This window comes from Osmerus eperlanus, chromosome 7, assembly GCF_963692335.1.
Source record: "Osmerus eperlanus chromosome 7, fOsmEpe2.1, whole genome shotgun sequence".
Classification (NCBI taxonomy): domain Eukaryota; kingdom Metazoa; phylum Chordata; class Actinopteri; order Osmeriformes; family Osmeridae; genus Osmerus; species Osmerus eperlanus.
The window spans coordinates 17,657,217-17,676,786 of record NC_085024.1 but is presented as its reverse complement, the minus strand read 5'-3'; the positions used below and the strand labels follow the sequence as shown (position 1 = coordinate 17,676,786).

The 19,570-nt window shown below is 42.7% G+C and overlaps 1 protein-coding gene across 13 annotated transcripts in view; it reads right to left on the bottom strand.

Moving 5' to 3' along the window:
• syngap1b (synaptic Ras GTPase activating protein 1b) overlaps window positions 1-19,570 on the bottom strand; it is a 72,265-nt gene that overhangs the window by 9,571 nt on the left and 43,124 nt on the right. For 8 of the 13 annotated variants that reach the window (XM_062465415.1, XM_062465412.1, XM_062465407.1 and 5 more), the window contains 16 exons: window positions 18,434-18,555; window positions 15,290-15,443; window positions 14,906-15,004; window positions 13,489-13,728; window positions 12,986-13,321; window positions 12,642-12,786; window positions 12,378-12,522; window positions 11,940-12,176; window positions 11,608-11,809; window positions 11,271-11,473; window positions 10,962-11,172; window positions 9,500-10,132; window positions 8,893-9,330; window positions 8,600-8,773; window positions 7,777-7,988; window positions 1,999-2,071 (listed from right to left, as the gene is read on the bottom strand). In XM_062465415.1, the coding sequence (XP_062321399.1) occupies window positions 1,999-2,071; window positions 7,777-7,988; window positions 8,600-8,773; window positions 8,893-9,330; window positions 9,500-10,132; window positions 10,962-11,172; window positions 11,271-11,473; window positions 11,608-11,809; window positions 11,940-12,176; window positions 12,378-12,522; window positions 12,642-12,786; window positions 12,986-13,321; window positions 13,489-13,728; window positions 14,906-15,004; window positions 15,290-15,443; window positions 18,434-18,555 (3,624 nt within the window). Of the gene's footprint in view, window positions 1-1,998; window positions 2,072-3,506; window positions 6,993-7,776; window positions 7,989-8,599; window positions 8,774-8,892; window positions 9,331-9,499; window positions 10,133-10,961; window positions 11,173-11,270; window positions 11,474-11,607; window positions 11,810-11,939; window positions 12,177-12,377; window positions 12,523-12,641; window positions 12,787-12,985; window positions 13,322-13,488; window positions 13,729-14,905; window positions 15,005-15,289; window positions 15,444-18,433; window positions 18,556-19,570 lie in introns of those variants that run through there. The other 5 variants (XM_062465420.1, XM_062465408.1, XM_062465410.1 and 2 more) reach the window with 4 other exon arrangements.

Below are 19,570 nucleotides of genomic sequence, written 5' to 3'. Positions count from 1 at the left end.
GACCACACACGCACACACAGAGGCACACAAACAATAAAAACAGTTACGTAAAAACAGGCCCACATTCACCCACCAACGCAAAACTCAGCAGCCATAAAACACAAGAAGAAACTTATGTTTCACACACATGCTTAAGTTTAGGTCAGGGGTGTTACAGCTTGCGGTGGTAAAGACATCTGCATCTGAAAGCAGTTCAAACATCATTCATTAATCCACAAGACCTTGAATAGCCAAGTCTCTGTACTTCTCCGGAAGCTATAAGGTCACAAGAGAATGGTAAGTCATGCTACTGCTTAGCATGCAATTATTAACCAGGAGAAATATCAGGCACTCAAGAACATGTGTGTTAATACTAACCAATAAGACAAATAACACTAGAAGACAGACAAATGAGCACACGGATATTACGTAACACAAACATACACAAACTGACACGGAACAATCATCAGTCATTGACATAAGACACAACAGATATAGAATAGGTCGAGATGAAACGAGCACGATACACCTCACATTCCTAATACCTGAGACAATGCATGGAACACAGAAGTAACATCAAGTTGGAAGAGGAATCATGGACAACAAGATCACCCCCTGTGCAACGGCCAGTCAATCAATCATTATATTATTTCTGTTACAGTAATATAACCCTTTAGAACCTTTTTATCATATCAATCCCATATCCATCCCAAAGATACTCTCAGGATAATGTTACAACGTGATGTCGTGATCATGTGTATTTCATGTGTCTAGTACACTGCAGTGCATGAAATGTCAGGACACACAGGCACAGAACCCAACTCAAACTCACATATACAGTTCATGAATTCCTCTATGACATACTGTATGAGTGGTGCATGTGCGTTACACCAAACGACAAGCTTGTGGCTGTGATAATCTTAAAACTGAATTCTTCGTTTGTGTGTGTGTGGGGGGGGGGGGGGGGGAGGGGATGTTAGCACGAAATGGGAGAGTTGGATATGGGATTCTGGATCTGTGCCCCCTCAAAGCGTGGTTGAAGTCCTGAGTATTAGATTCCTTGCAGATGTGCTGGACTGCTCTTAACAGGATTCTCTGAAGGAGATCTGATGTTCACGAAATAAATCTCTCTGGAAATTCCGTAAGGTCCTTGCAAACAAATAACAAATATAGGACTCTGTTGGCTCTCTTTCTCTATGCAGGTTAGAATCATGGCACATGGTTTGGTAAGAGTAGGCAAGTGATTGGGTCTCAGCAACAAGGATTTGATTCGAATGGATGGACACAATTCTTGGATGCTCAGAGTCTTGTGAGACACATTGGGGGTTGTTTTACAGCGCACTCACACATGCACACGCACTCACCCACGCACACATACACTGGAAACGGATATCTTGGCAGCATGACTCATGGTTGAAGGTGGGCGTGTTGGATTAGACAGAAGATGGGGCTGAGGAATGTATAGAACGGCCAACACTGAGTGTAGATTCGGAAGACTTCAGAGGGCCGCGCAAAGTCCATTCTCAGAACAGAACCTACATAATCTGAACATTATGTAGAAAAATGACATAAATGTGACACCATCATGCTCCAATAAATCAAAAGTTCAAAGGGTGGTGATCTCAGACCCAGCTATGGTCACAACCTGGACATTTTGCCATCTTAAAAGACTGACCAATCGGTGGCATAACATGTGGACAGACAATTTTTGGTTTACGAAAGACCCAAACACGTTGACACCACAGTCACTCGAGAACAGAGGGACAAGTCAAGACAAACAGAGGAAGGGTTACACACAGCAAACAGACAAGTTACGGTCAAGAGAAAGAGAGAGAGAGAGAGAGAGAGAGAGAGAGAGAGAGAGAGAGAGAGAGAGAGAGAGAGAGAGAGAGAGAGAGAGAGAGAGAGAGAGAGAGAGAGAGAGAAAGAAAGAAAGAAAGAAGAGAGAAAAAAGAGGGGGTGGAGAGAGAAAGGGATAGAGAAAAAGAGGGGGAGGAAGAGAGAGAGGGGAAGACAGACCTGATCTGCAAATATCCTAGTTTTTGGCTCAATGACGGGTCCTCCCCTGATTTCATCCTCCACAGCCATGAGCCTTGAAATAGAGACAGAGAGAAAGTGAGAGAGAGAAAGAGAGAGAGAGAACGAGAGAGAGAGAGAGAGAGAGAGAGAGAGAGAGAGAGAGAGAGAGAGAGAGAGAGAGAGAGAGAGAAGAGAGAGAAAGAAAGAAAGAAAGAAAGAAAGAAGAGAGAAAAAAGAGGGGGTGGAGAGAGAAAGGGATAGAGAAAAAGAGGGGGAGGAAGAGAGAGATAATAGTGAGTTCAAGCAGACACAAAGTCACTAGGCAGCATGAAGGGACTGAGCAGGCACAATTAAAACGGTCATCTTAACAAACATTGGCATGACAGTCTTGTACATTATCATGCCCCAAAATAGGTTAATTGCGACTATTTTCATTCTCCCCCGAGGGATTTATTGTGGTATTTCATTCCAAATGAGGGTGCTTTCAAATACAATCATGGATAACCATGCCTACATTGTAATTGTGATTGTGCTAGGAAGAAATAAATGAATGTTAGATTCTGATCATCCCCAGGGAATGACTGAGAGGCAGCAACATGGGCGTACCACGGCCTCAATCGCGAATCCTGCTGACAACCATTTCAAAGTGTCTGCTTGCAGGTTTAAGCGAGCTCATTACTGCTGTCCGAGAGGTGCTATTCTTGCAGTGCGTTCTCTTCTTCTTGCTAGTTTCCATGTGTTGTGTTTCCTCCAGGTAGGGAACAGTGAGCAGAGCAGTCATTACTGACCCCCTAACCCCCCGGGATCATCGTCATTTGAGGCAAATTGTTCAACGTGATTTATTTGGCAGATACACAAGGTCATTGAAGTCACATGTGAAGTTAGTGCCATATTGGTAAGTCCAGGGTATTGACCAGCTGTTTGTTGATAGCAGTTTTTTTTTACCTTGTGAAAGGTATTTAAAACATACTACTCACTACCTGGTTGATATTCTAGAATGAACAAAAACAGTCCTCAGTGTTTTTCTTATCATACAAATCATTACTGTTTTATCGTATCACCTCCCCTTTCTGATTGAGTGACATTACTGTTTAATGCCATACAGAAACTGATTGGAAAATTGCTGACAAAGGGAATGAAAATCCCTGCAATATCCAAAGAACTGAGTTGAACAGAACACTGACCAAGGATTAATTAATAAAAGAAAAAGGGACATATTGAGTTCAGGACATTGTTAACACTGTAGAGCCAATTTAAAGTGGGAAAATAGAGAGCAGTTGTATTTGGTGTTCCTAATAAGATAAATTGGCAATAAATTGAAAGCCACATAGTAAAATGCAGATAAATATTTGCACTGAGTAGGGCAAAAATAAGATCACATAATACTGATTTTAATTTTCATTGTCATAGCCTCCACTTTGAAATCCTGCCTTAAATTAGCTCAGCTTGTCACTACTCTGGTCATATGGTCTAACGCTTAACATTAATAAATAATGAAAATCCACAGGTGAAGTTTCAAACATAGGTGTTTGGATGTTTTATTCCATAAAGAATGTACAGTGTTGATTATTTTACAAAAAATAAGGGGAAAAAATAATCATAAGCACTGACAGAAACATTAGCACTGTCTCAAAAACAATGGAATGCCACATGAGTATACAATAGAATTTTGACATGACTTCAAAAGGCAGACAGTGATTCACATGGGTGATATGTACCAAAAATAAACCTGTTTATCCATTTACGCTTCAAGTAGTGTGCTTGTGAGGTCAAGTCTTACATGCAGTTAAACAATGTGGGCATTTATCAACATGAGGTCAGGAGCATGTCATTATGTCTGGATTTGCAGCTACAAAGAAAAAATGCAGGGGACTGAGGTATCAGATTAGGGTCATATATCGTGTGAAGTCACCTTACACATGTACATGGACAGTCAACCCCTACCCCATGCTGCTCTTAGCCATGCCATTCAACATGGCTTTCCTGCACAGTGACTAGCCACAAATCTGATAATATATGTAAGCACTAACAAAGAAATTCTTATGTAATACAATCTATATAGTCTACAAATGCTTGCTACCAAAAGAAAGGCGGGTATATGATATTGAAACGAAAGCTATAATCTACTTTTCTTGAAGAGATGAATTCAATTGTTGCCCTTTTGTTAATAATTCTTACAGACAAACCATATCATAACTGCATAAAACACCTGACAGTTTTCAAAGCTCTATCGTTCTTAAACAAACATTATTGATCACCATGTCTCTTGACACCACCATTAGCTGCAAAATAAAATCTTAAATCAAGCATATACAGCAAAAAATTATAGATAAAAATCTTAATGATAACATTAAATAATATGAGAAATCATTAATATATTCTAAGGATATCCAACTTTGTCTCATTTTTGTGATTTTGATCATTTTAAACTGTACAAATATTCCTGAATAAAAAAGAGACTTTCAAAACTAATTGTGCAGAACATAAGCTGTATCTATCATATTTAGGGCTTGACAGTATCTGATGTGAAAATATAAATAAGTCGTTTATGTTTGTAAGGTTAAATTGATACTGTCAATGGCACCAGGTCAAAGCCTTAAATGAAACAAGAATTCAGCGATTTGACAGAACCATAAGCAGTGGATGCAAAAGAAGAGTGAAGTTAGATTAGGCCATAGATCCACTAAGTGAATCCACTTTTTTTTTTTCTAAGAAAGATTATGCATTGTTTTCACATGGTATAGAGTGTTTGGACATGCTTCTCCAAAAATGGGGTGCTACACTGTTTTTACCTTGGTTATATTGTGCGAAGCAGAGCACCCCATTGGCATTCAGAGAATCAATCAAACTTGTTTGGTCAAACTTGAGGTGCCCAAAATATGTAAGGCACTCTTTTGTCCAAATGCTCTCTATCATATGAATACAAGTGAAATAATAGATGCATAGGCCTTTTTAAGTGTAAAATGACAAATTGAAGTTCTATCTGTACATATTTCTTTGTTTTTGAAGTTGCTCGGCTACTTATGGCACCATCAATTTGCTGATTCTACATTTTAGTGCAGGTGTACCATAATCATGTACAGTATGGAGTAGGTACTGTAGGCATGAACATTTTGTTTGATTATGTATATTTCTAAGTAGCCTATGTATGTATATAATGTACTATATGTGCCTGAGTGCATACATGTTCTGCAAATATACCGTAATTTTTTATGTTCATAAAGATGGTCTAATTCCAACTATTATTGCACATATCTTTCAAAAAGAATTTGCTATTGCAGTAGATTAAAATTGTCACAATTTATAATTTCATTGATAATATTACAATAGAATTCACAAATAGTATCTTAATAGATTATTACTGGTATGGCTCATACAACACAGACTTCGAAAGGCTATGGGTAACATATTCAAAAATAGTTAATTACGCTGTACAATCTGTCATCTTCCCTTCAAGAAATAACACTTACACAGCACTCCAGCAACCAAGATAATTCAGATGAGTTCAGATCTAACAGCCGAGATGAGACGAAACTAGCCAGTCTGAAAATCGTTTGGCAACACAGCTCAGATCACAATGTTAGGAAAGTGATGAAGCTCAATTTGGCAGGCTAGCCAGATTGCCCTTGAGAAGACAAGTGTTGACATCAACTAACATATGCTAGGTGATCCAGGTAGTCAAGCAGTAAAGATAGTTATGGGCTAACAGATTTCTTTAAAAACAATCTGTATTGCCTGTCAGTGCTTTGCTACGCTTTGTCATTATTGACGTGAGACGGTTTGAATATAGGTAGTTTCGATAAATGAAAAAGGTACAAAACCGTCTCATTTCGTCTTATGGCAGCTGTTAGTCCCAGACTGGATTGAGCAGACGAAAAAGCTTTCACACAATATTTAAATATCCTAGTTTTCGGAATTAATGATTAATGAGATTGGAAAAGCGTCATGAAAAGTTATGGTGTGTGTGTGTAAATTAGACCTCCAAAAGATTGTCCTTTTGGAGGACACATGATCAATCCAATTGCTGCAAGATGGATTTACAATTGATCAACAACTGGACATCTTCACTGCCACACATTTTACCTGTCTCACAGCCTACCAGACGTTATAGAAGTATGTAGGACAAAATCCTAATGTGAGATTGGCTTTCGGAACTCCAGCGCCTTTTGGTATCAGTGCAAGTATTCATGTGAAAGTCCAAGTTGTGCATGCAGATATGAAGTTAGCATTTGCTGTCTACATGTTTGAAATGTCACATAACTCCTTACTGTGGTACTCTACTTTTAAGAAGGAGTCTTGTATGAATATCTCTGAAGCTCAGTGACCAAATTGTATCACTTCATGAAGGACACTGACATCCTCTTCAGCGTTAAGGGGAAAGATAACTAATCTATTGTCTGTGTTAGGACTACAAAGTGTTGTCACTACACCAAGTTATACAATGGTCTTAGCTTCTCAAACAAGGTTATAGTCTCCATTAGCATTCTTATGGAAACCTTGTTTGATGGTGCCACTGCTGAAGTCCTTCAGTGCACATGATTGTGATAGATCACCTGGATCTTAAATGGAAGAACTAGCATCATGTCCTGTACTTGCTTTGTCCTTCTTGCAAGCTTTTCTGTCATTAACACCACTGGCGGATTATGCCTTTTAGGTTCCAAAGGGACGTCATTGCACAAACTGCTTCACAAAGTGCAGATCAAGTTTTAATCACATGACGTCAATTCTTAATCCTCAGTTGTGCTTTTAAAATGCAATCTGTTGGAAAAGTCAGTCACAGTTGAAGATAATAGGAATAATCTCTACATATAATGCAGAAACTATTGGAAAAATGGATCAACAGTTTCTATTTGTTGATACAAAATGGCTGCAGTAGGGTGCAATAGCACAGAGTCTAGAGATCTTATGAACAGACTTAGTATTTGGGGGATTATGGATGGGATGTACTCCATAAAAGATGGTCAGGTTCGGTTCTTCATTCCACTTCTTCTTCCCTGAAATGGATTAGAAGTGGCAATATTCTCTGTGACAATCTATCGATGATATAAATTGTGGACTACAAAAGTATTTATGAATAATTTTCGCAAAATCTTGTTGTAGAATTGAGTATCAACTGGTTTCATTCGTCATTGACGAAGGAAAACATTATTTTGTTTAGACAGGGTAATGAAACAGGTGCCTTTGTGTACCTTTCCAGTTACCAAAACACATGATTTCAATCTCAACCTAATCTATTGCTACACTATTGAATCGTGTTAGCATTCTTCAGGTCAGTGACGAATGTTATTTTTTTATGATGGCCTTTTCATGAAAAAAAGACTTCTTTACTAAAATCGTAACACCAGGTATACTGGGGAAGTTACATGCTATATCTCTATTACTTTGGCATCAACTTTTGATGTCAAAGTCGAAATGTAAAAGAAGACTCTATGATAATGCCCCATTGTATAACTACTGAAAAGCACCACTTGCCTGTGGAAGATTGTCTGCACTCTGAACAAGTCACCAGATTTGTAAAGCAAAGGTATTCTCATGCCATTGTAAACCAAAGCCATGAAAACTACTCTACCGAATGATTTTCCTTCTCTCTTATTTGTCTATGTGTCACCCTCTCTCTTCCAGGGGTGTCTATGAACAGTGGTGTGTGCCCCCCCCCCTGAAATGACTTTGCAAGACAATGTCCCAGTCAATTTATACAATGATGTATTAAGGAGTCACTGAAATTGGCAGTCATTAACCTTTGAAAACAGTATGTGCACCCTCCGCCCCTCTATTTACCTGTTAATTATTCCTTTAATTTGGGAGTCTTTCTCCACTTGCTGCTGCCGTAGCCTCCTCTCGCTATCATCCAGCCGGTTCTGGTACTGCATGAGGATCTTACTGGTCTGTTGCTCTTGGGAGACCAGTCTCCTCTCATATTCCTCCAGCTTCTTGTGTGACATCACCAGACGTTCCTTCAGGGAATGGATTTCCTCCTCGTACTCCTTCACCTGAGGTAGTGATGAAAAAGAGAGCAAAGAATAGATGAGGATAAAAGAACATTGCAACGCAGGGGCATCACAAGTGACTCAAAGTTTACTGTCTCTTCATGATATACTTTGATTCTGTGCCAGAACATAGTCAAGGAGCAAAACGGAACAAAGATCTTTAGGTAGCACTCCCTCTAAAATGCTTCATTGAACACTCTGATATTTATTATGTTGTATACATGTTGAATATATTTAGTTATCAATCATAAACTATTAAATATTCTAAAAAGTGCTTTAGTATGACTCGTGTGAGCTAAAAGTTTGAGTACTTTCAGTGTTATTCAGGTTAACCCTTAGAGGCTTCTCTTTAAATCATTTATAAACTAGCATCTCCTCGCCATCTGTTCTGTACTGATATGACTTGCATTTCCTTGACATCTGCACCCTACATTAAGGAGCCATAGTTGAAGATATGACTCAGACCATTTCTACACTTGTGTTGTCTCACAGTCTCAGGTTGATTAGTAAGAGCTTAATTTACTAAACACAATAGAATGTTCGTGTGGAATGGTAAATTCTCTGACAATAAGATTTTTAGAATTATTTGTGAAAATCCTGAGATAGAAACTCACCCTGTCCATGCGCGACTCATCCATGCTCTTGGAGTACTCTTTCAGCTTGAAGTCCTCACGGTCAATCCGTGAACTCTCAATGTCTGCTGAAAGGTGAGGCATGTTGGAGACCCAGGCCACTGTTCTCTCATTGGCTGGCGTTGGGGGGTTAAGGGTCGAGGGTGACTGGGAACCCTGGGTAGAAGAAAACTCAATATAAATATAACAATTCATTGTACTGGCCTTCTAAGGGTGCAGCTTAGGACAGTGCGTGGCGAAATGATAAACGCTGATTCAAGCCACGGGGAATGTACCTGTTTGCTGATGGATGGTTTAAGCAGATGCTGTTGTGGTTGTTGCTGCTGCTGTTGTGGTGATTGCTGTGTAGACTGATTGGCGCCCCCCTGTGGACTTTGGCTCTCCCTGACAGAGCTCTGCTGGTGCGGCAGTCCAGGGGCTGTGTTATCTTTGACGGACAGTTGCTGCCGTGGCGCTGGTTGCCGACCGCCATAGCCTGACTCTGGTGATTGGAGCAGGTTGCCACTAGGTGGCCGCGTTTTTGCAGGAGGGGCAGGTGCAGCAGCCGCACTGACGGACAACTGATGTGAGGTCTGGGATTTGACGCGCTGAGCAGGAGGCGGGGCCACGGAACTCTGGCGCACAGGTTGAACTGTGGAGGGGGGAGTGGCCAGAGAGGAGTGGGATGTGCCTGTCTGTGATGCCATCATCTGATGCTGTTGCTGGAGATTATCCTAACCAAGAGAGCAAGAGAACACCAGAATTTAAATTATTTTGACATACAAACCTTAAAAGACCTCCTTTTACCTAATCCAGAACGGGTCTGTCTGTGTTTCCTTATATAATGAACAGACATCATTGATGTTACGGACATTATTAATATCGACAGCCTTTCCCACCTACCTGCACATGCATGGACATCTGCCGCCTCCCATAGTCAGCCCTGCTGTACTCATCGCTGTAGCTGTGCGAATGAATGATGCTGGGCTGTCCTAGGTGGCCCGGAGCTGGCCTGAGGGTGGACAGGTCCTCACTGCGGGAGAACCCGCCATGGGCAAACTGGGGGATATAGGCTGGGTGCGAGGGCTCTGGCTCTGGGGCCAGGAGGAGGGGCGGAGGAGGCTGGGCTCGGCTGTGCTGGTGGTGGAGCTGCTGCGGCCCGTCAGCCGTGGCCAGGTGGAAGAGGGGGTTCTGGAAGGAAAGCGGGTAGCGCATGGCGGCCGCCTGCTGCTGCTGCTGCTGGGACAGCGAGTCGGTGGTTGCGCCCATCTGGCTCAGCTGGCTCAGCCGAAGGCCGCCCGACATGCTGGAGCCCCCTGAGCCGGCTGACAGACGGCCGCCGGCCCGCAGCTGGCTGCTCAGGCCTGAGCCGAGGCCTCCTCCCCCACCACCGCTGCTAAGGCCCCCGAAACTGCCCATGCCAGCGAGAGAGGCCTGGGAGGAGTTGAGCATTTCCACCGACTGCAGGTTAGACACGCTGTTCATTCTGGAGTCCTGGAGGTCCATCATAGACACGCTTTTATTGACACTGAGCACCTAGGTAAGGGGGATATAATAGGCTTGTGTGCGCTCCGTTAATCTGCAATGTCAGGTGGCATTCGGCTGATAAACAGAGCATAATCTTTCCATAGGGGGATCTCACGTCCTCAATCCCAGAATGCACTACTAAGGTACAAAGTGAGTAATTGCAATAAAGCACATACATGTCATAACATCAACCTTCTCCCATTAGCATATCATTTTAATAGATAAGACTAGGAAGATTATCCAACTACAACTATACTTTCCTACATCATACTACTACCATCTTAAAGGCCCTGTATTGTCCTAATATGTTTATCAAAAAAGTTTTAAATATGAATCTGTAAATTGTAATGTGAACTTTAAATAGGGACAACAAATAATTAAAGAGGATAACTAATTGACTTTCTTGGAGGATTCTTGATCCAAACAGCACTGCCTCTGTTGCCTGGATCAAATAAATATAAGTAGAATGGGAGAGATATGTGATGATGTCTATCCTAGTTTTGTTTCTTTATACACCAATGGTTGCCCTGCATTCTTTTCCCTATATATTAATAAATGTATCCAGAAGGTGCTAGGTGTGCCAGTAAAGATGAAATACCATGTAAAGTGTGCAGTGGTATGGTGTCCTGGTAATAATATTCAACAGGGTTCACAAGTTAGTCAGGAGTTTTGTTTTTGCTCTGTAAACATTAAAAGGAGCACTACTCGGATGAAAGAAACAAAATGACAGTGCAGGACCTTTAATTAACGACTGCTCTAAATCCAAACTGACAGCCAAATCTTCTGTTCTAAAGGTTGAAGGAAACCTTCCTCCTCAACTCTGTGGTGGGAAACTGACCTTAGGGTCCGGTTCGGTGATGTCGGAGCTGCTCGTGCAGTAGGCAGGGCTGGAGCGGGCCAGGGGAGGGCGGGTCACATAAAAAACGTCTTTGGAGTTGGCTCGTTGTAGATGGTCGCGCTCCTGGAAACTCATCTGAGCACGGGTCGGCATGTTACCCCCACCAGGCACTCCAGAGGTAGGGGAAGGCAAGCGAGTGATGTCTATGGAGCTGGAAAGATGAAATACATGTATGAAACAACCATTATATCATCAAATCAACCTTTACCCAACCCTTTCTTCCTCCTCGACTCTTCATTGATTGCCTACCTGTTCAGGTCCCTCATCATAAGGTTCTGGAACTCGGAGGAGACTCCTCTGTTGAAGCTGGGCCGCGAGAGCAGCCGGTCCGTTTGTCTCTCCTGGATCCTGTCTGTCTGGTGGCTGGGCTGTCTCTGCAGGTGGGGGTTGCGCAAGGCCATGCTGATGTCATTCAGGAGACGGGGCAGGGGGCCCAGCTTTATAATGGCATCCTACGGCAGAAAGAAACAGGAAACAACAATATCGATACAAGGAAAAGGTGGAAATAGACAATGTTCTTGTTCACAAGAGATTCTAGTTCAGCATATTCATTGGTTTGTTGGCGTATAATCAAGGGGTCTCCTACCTTGCTGAGCTGGGCCATGACCTCCCACAGCAGGCTGTGCAGTATGGACAGCTCCCTGCCCAGGTCGATGTAGCCCTCGAAGCCCCCCGCATTGCTCACGCTGTCCAGGTTGGAGATCTCATACAGGAACTGTTGCATGGAGCCCCACTCCATTTCGAGGAACTCATTCATGAAGCACATGTACTCCTCTTTAATGCCAAACCTGGGAATGAGGTGCAATGTAAATGTAAAAAGAACAAACTGATTTAGGCGATTAAAGAGACACAGAAGAGAAAACACTTTGTCTGAGAAAGGTGCACGCGTGGTGGGTCACGTTGCGCAGGTGAACTGACTTGGAGAAGTTGGCCAGGTTCTGCACCACCTTGGCAATGAGGGTGAGCGTGCGCGATGTCTGCTCGTCAGGGTACTCCTGGGTGAGGTTAAACAGCGAGGGGGACATGACAGCTGGACACAGGAAGCGCAGGAAGAGGGAGCCGCTGATGAGACGGTCGGCAATGTCCTCCCGCCCCCTCTCTGCACAGCGCACTCTCCAGGATGCGAAGACCTCCTTCAGCTCTCGTGGGAACACACTGTACAGAGATATTACAGAAATGGCTTAAAATGGCTGACGCATTTTATCTTGCTGAGACTTACTAGTTGGCCAATTATTTGAGATTGAGGAGAGCAATTTCAAAGGTTTTAGCACTTGGTAAATTACCAGTGTTTAAATCTCCTACCTAATACTTTCCACATTCGACATTATAAATATGTTAGGCATACTATACACTGACCAATGGGAGTTGACAATCTTGCAGAGGGCCAGTTCACAGCACATGCGGAGATTGGCTTGATGGTCTGGGAGGACCGACGGTGGAGTCCTCATTGGGTCCACCTCGCAGTTCTCCTCCGACTCATACAGTGCCCTTATAAACTCACCTACGTGACACACAATCGCAAACACATCGACTAACTGTTAGCAAACAGACAAAGTCAACAACTTGAAAATATAATTGATATTTCCATGATTGTGGATTTTGTTGTTGTTGCATTTTTACCTATTGCATCCTTGAGGTACTTATGTCCAATCAGTTTGAGGTACTCTTCTATGGCTTTGGTGGCCAGAGTGTTCTCTCTGAAGATAAGGTGTTCTCGGTCGATGAACCTGTCTACCTCACACATTGCCATGTCGGACAGAAAATCCTGTAAAAGGCAACAGATAAAAGATAACATTTATAAAAGCCTTTTTTAACACGTTTCACTGTCCTATCATCGGTCAGATGATCCAATTTCCAATTTTACCCTCTACTAGCGGGTTGTCTATGCAAGCGGGTACTGTAAATAAACGATTTAATCATATCATCTCCACAATGGATTTCTTGAAATCAATGTCTAACCTTACCTTTGCTTTCCCTGTGCTCTGCAGTATGTGCACGAGGGCACAGGCCACCTCCTCCTTGCTCTTGACGCTCAGTAGCGGTTCGAGCACAGCACACAGGGTGCGGTAGTTATTTGTGACGTACTCTGCAAACTCCTTATACAGCTCCATGGGCAGGATGCTCATGGTCTGGTACCGTGATTTGAGGCGTATCGAGGCATTGATGATCTTGCCCCCTCCTACACCCCCACCCTTGGCAAGGACGCTAGGCTGGATGACGGGGTACCACTGTTCGACAAACTGTCGTCCGGTGATGCTTGAGATGGGAATGCTGACCAGTCCCAGGTAAGTGCTCTTTTCCTTTTAGAAGAAGAAATAAACGCATGAAAACTACAGGGGACACTGGACTTGGTTGTTTGCTGCCTATTACTCTTGAGTTACAAAGGGAAAGGTTTATCTGTCATTATCTTTAATAATGAGCAAATTGCAAGACCTTACTGTCAGCCCGCCAAAGCGGTAGATCTCACCTTGCGTCTTTTCTTGTCAGTCTCCTTGTATAGGTGAAGACGGAGGTTCCGGACAGCAGGCAGGTTGTTGAACTCAAAGTGTTCACCCCAGAAGACTGTGTCAGTTCGGGGCTTGCTGGTGGTGCGTGCGTACAGCATGTCATCCAGGCAGAGCTCGCAGTAGTAGCGTTTCTTGGCTGGGAGCTCCCGTGCCTCGATAATCCAAAGCTTCAGGACATTGTCCACCCTCCGACTGTTGTCCTGGAAAGTGGTGTACAGAGGAAGACAATGGTACGGTCAAGTATAGTTAAATAAAACTAAACAGGAGACACTGAGCAAACATGGAGAAAGGGATAAAAAAGAATGGAAGGAAGGAGGGAGGGATAGTAAGAAATATGAAAGAAAAAAGAAAGAAAGAAGACATAACATGGCATGGGGTAGAATTTGATAACACAATGATTTTTTAGTGATAAGAGTAGATGTTTTGAACGGTTACATCACATTGCAGTAGAAAGATGCATTCCTGAACATGATCACAAAGAAGAAACTAAATTTGTAATCTCCCATGGGAGAAGAGAGTGCTGTGTTGATTGCAGGGAATGATGTATCAGTAAGGGGGGCTGAGTCATTTAAACCAGTCTGAAATGCCACTGGAACAGTCGGCCTGCTCTTAATCCTCTATTTAGAAGGCTAAATATATCTGCAATTTTCCTACGCCTTTAGTTCTTGAGTGCTCCATTGGTATGCTGTCTGACAATCGATGCAGCCACCAAACGCCCGAGAACATATTAGTCTGTGTTTTACTGTACAAATTTCAATCAGAAGACAGAGCATGAAGAAGCCCAGAGACACACGTAAAACATGAAGAAACATTCCAGTCTCTCTGTCGCACTAATCTCAGTGGCGTTCCGACATGCATCTCCTTTGCGATGCAACTGCGTCGAGTCCTTGGAGTTTGGTGATTCAGCCTAGACCCCTGTAGTCCAAGCATCTGGATGAGTCGGTCCACATGAGGCTTCCTCTCAGTTTGACTTTAATAACTTCTTGTCCCTGGTGTGCCATCAAAACTAGTTTTATATTTCTGGGACAGCCTCCTTCTTTTCAATAACAGAGGATGGGCTGTTTTTTGTAAGTGGACCTACAAGATCTTTCTGGAGTGAAATTATATTACATTCTTATTTTAATCAGCCAGTTCTGAATGGCTAGACCTGTTGCCTCTCATGTAAATAAGAAATAAAGTGTTTGGAAAAGTGCATAGATTTACATCAACTGTGGAACAATCCCAACATTAATGGAGGCTACAGCGGGCCAAAAGAAGTCTATCAAGGCGTGAAATAGAAGGAAGCGATGGAAGTGGAGAAGCACAAAGAGCCACACAAACAGACATAGAACAAGTATTTACAGTTTCTCCCATCTCTCCTTTTTCCTTTTCTCTCACCTTGTTGGGTTTGACGGCTCTCTGAAGATTCTCAATCCATTTGTCTCTCTCTGCAGCGGAACGACAAGCAAAGCACTTGGTTCCCGAAGCCGTAGTCACCTGAGGTTAGGGAGCGGTAATATAAACAACCACAACCATGGGTAACTGGGAAAGATGACAAGTAGCATAACAATGTCCTTTAATCTAGTCAGTTAAGGAAAGCAAAGTCAGCCAAAGCATTTTTTCCCCTGTGACAAATCAACCAGGGACAGACTCGTTTTGAGCTGCCAGTTGGTTTTCCTTTGATATCTCTTATCAGATAACTCAGATGACTTGTACTTCTGTCGAATAATACCATACTGAGTTAGCTGTAGTGAATGCTAAATTGGCACAGTAATGGCTCACCTCAAAGCAGTACTCCTGTCCCAGGATGCTTGAGTGAACAGGTTTGATGATGGCGTCCTCATCCAAGGTGAGGTCCAGCGCCTCGGCGGCACTGCTGGGAGACAGCAAGGACTCATGGGAGTGGGACTCTTTGAAACTCTGCATCAGACGCGTCCTGGGAGACACCAGGGGACAAGAGAGACACGGGGGGAGAGGGAACACGGCACCATTTAGTCACAACCTTTTCTCTTTAACTTCTCACTTTTTTGGATTAAAAATAAGAATTGAATATAAAAGAATTGGCTAGAGAGGAAGACGCCATAATGTGGTCAAAGGATGAGAAGCCCTGGTCTATTAGCTCTCCAAAGGGGGGTTGACACACAATCTCCCACAATCTCCCCCTGAAAATCCAACTGTAAAACTTTACATATTTGACAAGGAAATGTTATCAGTAATTAGGACAAGAAAAAGAAAAGGAAATGTTCCTTTCTGAGCTCAATTAATTTAAAAAATCTGATGGAGAGAAGTTTACAAACAGCAGGTAGCCCAGTGCAGGTTTTTGATATTTCTTGAAGTAAAAAAGGCTTATTTCATTCTGAACACACTGGGCAAGCTTAAAAGCAGGTCACTTTGCAAAATGACATGCTGCTTGTCTCACTATGAGGCTAATTGGTTGTGCTGAAAGAGTCAACACATCAGAATTAAATGAGATTATACTAGCCATGATTCCCACTTCACTGGATTAATTTAGGAATGGATTTTCTATGTTGACAGTCGAGTGATATCACTTGATGCACCCTTTGCTCGACGAAGGTATAAAGTACATCTGCCTAGCTCTGTACAGATGCAGAAGGTATGGAGCAACACATTAGCTGGATAGTCTCTAGCCTGCCTGTCATGCTCACCCACACTCACTTATACACATCCACACACAGACCCACTTCCAGGAGGACACACATGTGCGGAGATTCGCCCACACACATGAACACCCACGTACACACTTTCTCTCTGACAGATACACACCCCAATCGGGGAAGCTCTCTTGTGTGCACACAAAATGATCACATCCGAACACCCACGCACACAAATGCTGACCAGTACACTCTATAAACGTGCACACGCACGCACTCACACACACACAAACACAGACAACTAGCTTGTCACACAAACACACACTTGGGTACACACGCGGACCGATCATCACTGAACTGGCCAATGACTCGGAATGACAGAGAAGCGGCAGAACAAAATCGTGACACAGAGAATACACGCAGAAGAAGAAAAGCAAAAAGGAAAGAAAGATATCCCCTACTATGATGTCCCCGATGCGTCCGACTCTCTCAGCTTCTCCCAGTGTCACTGTTTTTGTATACATTCACTCATATGTGCATCAGAACATTGCATACAGGGGAGTGGGAGAGAGACAGAGAATGGAGGAAAGTGAGAGATGAGGAGAGAGGGAGAGTTAAAAATAGACCCAGAGGAATGAGTCAGAATGAGAGAAATAAAGGAGGAGAGTAGGGAAGGTTGAGAGAGAGAGGGTAGCGAGTGTTTGTGAGAGAGAGAGAGAGAGAGAGAGAGAGAGAGACAGACAGAGAGAGGGGGAGGAGGAGAGAGGGAAGGCAGGGGGAGAGAGAAGACCTCTCAGAGGAAAAGAAGGGAGAGACAAGGCAAAAGAAAGTGTGAGGGGGGCAGAGAGAGAAAGAGAGAGAGAGAGAGAGAGAGAGAGAGAGAGAGAGAAAGAGAGAGAGAGAGAGAGAGAGAGAGAGAGAGAGAGAGAGAGAGAGAGAGAGAGAGAGAGAGAGAGAGAGAGAGAGAGAGAGAGAGAGAGAGAGAGAGAGAGAGAGAGAGAGAGAGAAAGAGAGGGATATTTAATTAACTAAAGGGAGGTAGAGTGTGAGGAGTGGGTAGAGAGAAACATAAAGGGACAACAGAGGAGTGAATGCACGCTGCACTGCATCACACTTTGCCACACTGACGAGCCGCATCCGTAGAATAGTAAACCAATGCATAGAGGGACAATAAATGATCAAAAAACAATAAGGGAGTCACTGATGACTGTGTACACATATTCATCCAACTCAATGCAAATAAAACTGAATCCACACCATCACCTGAGCAGTAAGAGGACTTTGAGAAGGACACAAACCAAGCCCAGGCCTCTCACACCACGCAAATACACTTTAAGTCTGAAAACATCTGTGGTGCAAGGGTTTGACACAGAACTATTAATATGTTTATAACATTGTCTATTGACAATGGCATGCTTTGCAATACAAGCTATGCCATCATTATACAGGAGTTATACATTGACATTTAGATGTCAATGTATAACTTATGTATTACAGCAATCATTTTCAATGACAAGCATACACTACGAAATGACAAGTCTCAGGGTAAGTCCCTCTAAGATTTGGTCTCGGTCGACGTTGTGTTGCAACAGCTGTAAATGTATCTCTAATAACCATGTGGAACTATGCTGCAGTCTTGCAGCGTTGAACACCCCTACCAATATGAAAACAACTATGCATCAACAGCTCCTAAAATAAATTATGATTATCCACTATGGCATATTTGAAGTACAGTAGGTCTGTGCACTGACCACATGCCTGTTTTATCGTTGCTATGGACAAAGCCAGACTTCTGTACTTCTACTGGTATTCTGTGTGTATTCAACAGACATTAAGTGACGAGTGCAACAGTAAGAAATGAAACATGGGCCACCTCAGTGGCTCACCAGTCACAGTGCATACTATGTAAACCAAGGATTTAACCCAGGGGCACGGGTTCGATTCCAGCCCGGGCCACTTCCTGCATGTCTTCCACTCTTTCTCTCCCCTACATTTCCTGTCTCTCTCCACTATCACAAAAAAGCTGAAAAGGGCCAAGATACCGTTTATAAAATAAGCAAAAGGTAAAGATATCCAGGAAGAGTATACCAGAAGCTCTGGAACTAGAAGATGTTAAAACTGCCCATGAACCACTCCCTTACCAATTGCCTACTGTACTTCCATTTATTAAAGATGTACAGTCATGCACACAGACACACACATACGCTCCAGTGAAATGCTAGGGTACCTTCAGGACAATATCAATATACAATATTTTCTCTCCCTTTCTGCCACTGACACACAAACACACACACACACACACATACAAACGTACCTGTCCTGGTCGGCACTGCGGAAGCGGGGGAGGATCATGTGACGGAAGCTGCTGGTCCGGTCCAGTTTGGGCTGACTCTTAGCCCTCTTTATAGAGCCCTTCAGCCTTCTACTGAGGAAACTCTGCAGCAGCCAGGCCCGGACAAGCAGGTGAAGAACGGGTGAGGGTGACAATTGTAATGAAGGGAGAGAAAAAGATGGAGGAGATGCAGGATTGGGGTGTGCAGGGCCATGTGATGGACAGGGAGAAGTTTTGTTGAGGTAGGGTTTGATGGTATGGTGATGGACAGGGCAAGAGAGAGAGTAGGTGTGAGACCAGAGACAGAGGAGTGTTTATGATGTGTATGGAAGAATATGATAGAGGGCATGCAAGTGAAAAAAATGATAAAAATGATATACAAAACAAATATCATAGAATACAAACATATTCAAATGACGTGAACGTATATGAAATGACATACGTGATTTATAAGAGAAGAGAACAAAAATACACATTTATTATCATCAGCATCAAGTTGACGTCTCCTGCAGTGACAGACAAATGTAGTGTCAATAAGTATCCAATAGTGGGGGATGTTGTGCCATGACTTTACAATGTACAACTTCACCCACTGTCCCATAGTTACAAAAAGCAAAAAAATATGCATTACAGTGCAGTTTGTCCTGTGTGTGCTTCTATACATAAATACATTCAGTGATTTTGGAGCAAAAATAACGATGGAAATTTGCAGTGTTAGTGAACAAATTAAAAAACTAAATTGTTCTCTAATTCCTTTCTTAATTTGTTATATTGATTGACTGAATGCAGTGTGATATGGGTATGTACACTAAAACTCTTCATTTCTATGTTTTGAATGATAACATATTATATCAAAAGGTATAAATACAAATACAATGCTAGACAGTAGATTATGAATTGAAATGTCTTTAACTCAAGCATTTTTAACTCAAGTATCAAGCTTAGACAGTATCCTGTACACTTAACATCCTAACCAATACAATTAGCTGTGGTGAGAACAGTGATATTCTAAGCAGCATATCTCACAAATCGCATAATTCAGTCTGTGGATTCTTCTTTGGTCAGACAAATATAACCATGTAATCTCTTGCATTAGACTAAAGGATATGACATCCACTG